Source organism: Malus sylvestris, chromosome 13 (genome assembly GCF_916048215.2).
Source record: "Malus sylvestris chromosome 13, drMalSylv7.2, whole genome shotgun sequence".
Taxonomy (NCBI): Eukaryota; Viridiplantae; Streptophyta; class Magnoliopsida; order Rosales; family Rosaceae; genus Malus; species Malus sylvestris.
Window position 1 is genome coordinate 17,035,295 of NC_062272.1, and position 5,463 is coordinate 17,040,757.

Below are 5,463 nucleotides of genomic sequence, written 5' to 3' on the forward strand. Positions count from 1 at the left end.
CAAAAATAATTTTTTTTCAAAGCACAATTATACCAAGCCAGCCCCTAAGACATGGGTGAATGTAGTAGTTTTATATTAGGGAACTTTAACGAAAAGCATCTGGTACTGTTCACTTTAACGAAAAATCATATTTTTACACTAAAAAGTCAATCCTGGTACTATTCACTTTACCCTTTATTTTGTCTTTATCGTTAAAACTCAAAGTTTTCAAGCTTTTTTTTCTTTTTATATTATTGTCACCGAACCTTTTTTTTGGTAAATTATTACAAAACATGTTAGTTAGTAATAATTTCAAAAAGATTTACTTTCTCATTTACTAGATAAAATTGTTACCAAATTTTCCCCAAATAGCATCTTCCACTTTCTATCAAAACCAAAATAGTAACGAGTTTTACTGGCAAGATAGCCACAAGTACCTGTAATTTGTACAACGCAGTAAGGGTAATATTGGTAAACAGAAACTCCTTTCTAGAAGCTTATAATATTAAACCCGCAATTAACCACCCTCTACACATTTTCTCTCTGCTTTTATCCATTTGATAGCCATTTCTGTGCGTTTCACTCTTTTGGATTAACTCAGCGATCCAGAAAATGCTGGCAGTGTTCGACAAATCGGTCGCCAAAAGCCCTGAGGCGCTGCAGAGCCCTCAGTCTGGATCAGCCTCCGCCCTGAAAGATGGGTTTCTGGCGCGGCAGTTTGCCTCTGTGCACCCTTCCTCCGTCACTGTCAATCTTGGCTCTTCTGGTGTAATCGCCTACTCTCTCGACAAACAGAACCCTCTTCTTCCAAGGTACAATACCATCGGAAAAATCATGCTATTTTTTTGTGAAAATTAGTGAAATGGATAATACCTACCCTTTAAAGAAAACAAGATACTAAGACTGCCCATTTCGTTTTTGTAGTTTTTGGTTAATCCGAATTTGATGATTCGTGGGTCTTGTTTTGGGTTAAGATAAATAAATATGGAAGATGCCCTCTAAAGAAAAGAAGAAATTATGATTGCACATTTATTTGTTTTTTAATGTTTTTGTAGTATTTGGTTGATCTGGGGTTGACGATTGGTGGGTTGTTGGGTTTTTTTCTGTGACTTTTTGTATGTGTTTGTTGGTTTTGATGTTAGTTTTTGTACAGATTGATATTGTTTTTATGATCGGAGAACGTTGGTTTGGATTAAATCTGTTCCAGATTGTTTCCATGAAGTTTGAGGGGAAAAAAAAACTGTTTGATCATATGTATTTTGGCCTTATTTGTAAAAATTGTGTGATTGGATTCAATTCTAATTTGTTTGTCTTCATATATTTTGATGATATTGTTTTTACCTCCTGTATATTCTTTGTTTTTCTTGATAATGACAAAGAACATATGGATTGTTTGGTGGAGATTTGGAACAAAAAGACAGATTAGCTTTTTGGCAATATCCTCCTAGTAATTTAAGTATAATTTCATATATTTGTTGGAGTGAGATAATAGAATTTTTGTTTCTCATTCATTTGAATGCCATTTTCTTTAATTGTTTTGTAGTACAGAAGATTGATTCTTATGATTTTGTTGTGGCTTTGGAATTGCGTTGAGAAATTTACTCTGACTTTGTTCTCGTTTAAATTTTCTCACAAAAAAAAAAAAAAAAAAAAAAAAAAGAAGGAACCAAATTTTCTGTTGTTATGGCTCTTGATTTTCTGTTTGTCCTGTTAGCACTTCAATTTAATGTTTGATATTTTCATTGTATATTGTTAGGTTGTTTGCTGTTGTGGACGACATTTTCTGCCTGTTCCAAGGCCACATTGAGAACGTTGCTCTTCTTAAGCAACAATATGGATTGAACAAAACAGCCAATGAGGTGATCATCGTGATTGAAGCTTTCAGGACTCTGAGAGACCGAGGTCCTTATCCTGCTGACCAGGTTGTGAGAGATATCCAAGGGAAGTTTGCATTTGTTCTCTTTGACAGTGCTTCCAAAGCCGCTTTTGTTGCTGCTGTAAGTAAAACCTCTCTGCCTAGATATGCCCTCAATCGGCCCATGTCCTTGTTTACTTTCAAGTTCTTGTGTCTCTTTCTTTGGTTGTGTGGTTGAGCTGACTCCTTTTCTTGTGCAGGATCCTGATGGGAATGTTCCGTTCTTCTGGGGAACTGATTCTGAAGGCCATCTTGTTCTTGCAGATGATTCAGAAGTTGTGAAAAAGGGCTGCGGAAATTCTTTTGCACCATTTCCTAAAGGTATATAACCATAACCAAATGCATTAGGCCTGATAGGATAAAAATTTTAGCATTTTCTTGGTGTCCTTTATGCGTTGTATGATGTTCCTGCTATATTTCAATCGTGGAACAGTATAATGCCACAAATGTTGTATGGAATTAGTAGTTTTGTATATTGCAAATTTGAATTGCTTCACATGTAAATATGCAACTGATTTCTCATCTTACTCGTTGGGATAATCTAGGCCCTTTGTCCCGCTTCTGTTTCTTGTTTAGCATGGCATTGCTTTCCTTTTTTGTTGTTATGATCTTAGCGTGAACTGTTAACTTGAATCATTGGTATGAGAGGTTGACTGCTAATAACTATGTTGGTACTGTTCTCTCAGGTTGTTTCTTCACTTCCTCTGGAGGCTTGAGGAGTTACGAGCATCCCCACAATGAGTTGAAGGCGGTGCCACGTGTGGATAGCTCAGGTGAAATGTGTGGTGCCAATTTCAAGGTCGATGCTGAAACTAAGAAGGAATCGAGTGGCATCCCAAGAGTTGGGAGTGCTGCCAACTGGTCGACAAATTACTAAAGTTCATAACTAATTTCGTTGAGAAGGCTTTTGCTATTAAGTAGGCCTCGAATTAGTTCTGATTCGATTTTTCTTTATTGTATTTCCGTATTCATGACACCATTTGCCTTTAAATGGCTAGTTGACTACCAAAGTTTGTATGGTTATTGAAAATTTGAAAGACGTGATTATGTAATTGCCTACTGCCAAAACTTCTGGCATAGAACATCAAATAATACTGCATTGGATACAGACCAATGCAGATTTTTCTGATATGGAATAGTTATGTAAATGTACGAAGGATATTGTTTCAGCCTCGGACAGGTTTGGGGCATCGAACACTTTGCAGCCACGCTGTTCGCCTTTGCCTTTCCTTACAACAGCCTGATTGTTACGACATGGTCAACCACATGTCCTCCGGCTGGTTTCTTTGGGTCTAATATGAACACTCCACCACCAGGGTCGGCTATGACTGCATAATATGATCCACCACCGGGGTCACAACTAGTTAGAGGGTTGACCCGGAACCTTTTATTTTTATGTCGGATTACGGGTGTAAGAAATTGATAGGCCTACTTAAAAGGCACAATTGAAGGTGATTATAAAAACTCCTCATTTACTGCAATTTAGGGAAATGTTCTATTCCTGGCCGCTTCGCATTATATTAGAGTATCTTCAATGGGAGTCCTTAGCCACAACCTTTGAGGACTCATTTAGTAGCTTTAGAGGAATATTCGAGTCAAACTCCGCCTGTGTAAGTTTATCTTACATTGTCGGTCCCAAGCGCGGATAAAGGAGGAGGGGGAGGGCGTCAGGTAGTCGACAGCCGGCACTCCTTGGTTACGTCGAATCCTTATGAAAATGAATCCAGAACGAAATCGCACTAAAGCTAGGACGTCACCCGTAAGTGGCGCGCTGTGTGGCCCGAGCACAATGATAAGTGAGTAAAGGTCGCTGTATCTCCATCGGCACCCGGATGCAGTGTTAAATGAGCAAGGGGGCCATAGAAACTTCTTTTCGAACGACTCCACTCAAAGTTGTTTGGGAGCATATGCTCCTATCAACTTTACACAGGACACACAAAAGAAGTACTTTGATCCTATTAGACGGGGGAGGGTGAAGAAGCTAGGACAAAATGGTAGAGTTCAAGAGAGTAGAATGCATTTAGGAACGTGGAATATAGGAACCTTAACGGGAAAATCTATGGAAGTAGTGGAAGTTATGGTAAGGATAAGGATAAATATTATGTGCCTACAAGAAACTAAGTGGGTTGGTCTTAAGGCAAAGGATCTAGAAAACTCAGGGTTTAAGCTTTGGTATTCGGGCACAAATAGAACGAGAAACGGTGTTGGCATCATCGTGGACAAGACCTTGACACAAGATGTTGTAGATGTCAAGAGGGTATGAGATAGAATCATGGCAATCAAGATTGTAATAGGACAAGAACTCATCAATGTGATTAGTGCGTACGCACCTCAAGTAGGGTTGGATACGAGTTCGAAGGAGAAATTTTGGGAAGACCTTGGAGACTTGGTGCAAGGAATTGCTCAGACGGAGAAGTTATTTATAGGAGGAGATTTAAATGGACACGTGGGCAGGGAGACAGGCAACTATGGAGGTTTTCATGGTGGCCATGGTTTTGGGGAGAGAAACGAGGATGGGGAAGCTATCTTGGATTTTGCAATGGCATATGATCTCTTCTTAGCCAACACCTTCTTTAAGAAGAGAGAAGAACATGTGATCACCTACAAGAGTGGGTCGTCAAAAACACAAATAGATTTTCTTCTAATGAGGAAAGGGGATCGTATAACTTGTAAGGATTGCAAAGTTATACCGGGGGAGAGCTTGGCTAATCAACATCACTTGTTGGTGATGGATGTACATATCAAAAGAGTGAGAAAAAAGAACAAGACTTGGAAGTGCCCAAGGACTAGATGGTGGAATCTAAAAATAGAAAAACAAGTCATTTTCAAAGAGAAAGTAATCACCCAGTGTGTGTGGGATAGAGAGGGGGAAGCTAGCCAAAGGTGGGATTCCATGGCTAGCTGTATCCGAAAAGTAGCAAAAGAGGTATTAAGAGAGTCCAAGGGCTTTGCTCCACACCAAAAGGAATCTTGGTGGTGGAATGAGGAGGTACAAACAAAGGTGAAGGCTAAGAAGGAATGTTGTAAAGCCTTATACAAGGATAGGACAGATGAAAATGGTGAAAGATATAGAATAGCGAAACAAGAGGCGAAGAAAGTTGTGAGAGAAGCTAAGTTAGCAGCTTATGACGATATGTATAAGCGACTAGATACCAAAGAAGGAGAGTTGGATATCTATAAACTAGCTAGAGCAAGGGAAAAGAAGACAAGGGACCTAAACCAAGTGAGGTGCATCAAGGATGAGGATAGAAAGGTTCTTACTACAGAGAATGCGGTCAAAGACAGATGGAGAGGTTATTTTCATAATCTTTTCAATGAAGGACATGAAAGGAGTACTTTTTTAGAGGAGTTGAGTAACTCAAAAGAGTGTAGAAACTACTCATTTTATCGTCGAATCAGGAAAGAAGAAGTGGTTGTAGCTTTGAAGAAGATGAAGCATAGAAAAGCAGTGGGCCCATCGATATACCGATTGAAGTGTGGAAAGCCTTGGGAGAGACAGGTATAGCATGGCTCACTGACCTTTTCAATAGGATTTTGAAAACGAAGAAGATGCCAAACGAGTGGCGAAA

The 5,463-nt window shown here is 39.2% G+C and overlaps 1 protein-coding gene across 1 annotated transcript; it reads left to right on the forward strand.

Annotated features, from left to right (window-relative positions):
- The first annotated feature begins 508 nt into the window (after window positions 1–508).
- On the forward strand, window positions 509–3,025 carry LOC126595924 (stem-specific protein TSJT1-like). Its single transcript, XM_050262326.1, has 4 exons — window positions 509–791; window positions 1,736–1,976; window positions 2,095–2,215; window positions 2,581–3,025. Exons 1-4 carry the CDS (start codon window positions 592–594, stop codon window positions 2,769–2,771), a joined length of 753 nt encoding a protein of 250 aa, XP_050118283.1. The 5' UTR covers window positions 509–591; the 3' UTR covers window positions 2,772–3,025.
- The last annotated feature ends 2,438 nt before the right edge of the window (window positions 3,026–5,463 follow it).

Excerpts from the sequence above, each read along its gene's own strand:
- LOC126595924 (XM_050262326.1), top strand. The coding sequence starts at position 592 with ATGCTGGCAGTGTTCGACAAATCGGTCGCCAAAAGCCCTGAGGCGCTG. Across the intron at positions 1,977-2,094 it reads AAGCCGCTTTTGTTGCTGCT|GATCCTGATGGGAATGTTCC; the intron begins GTAAGTAAAACC and ends TTTCTTGTGCAG. Across the intron at positions 2,216-2,580 it reads TTTTGCACCATTTCCTAAAG|GTTGTTTCTTCACTTCCTCT; the intron begins GTATATAACCAT and ends CTGTTCTCTCAG.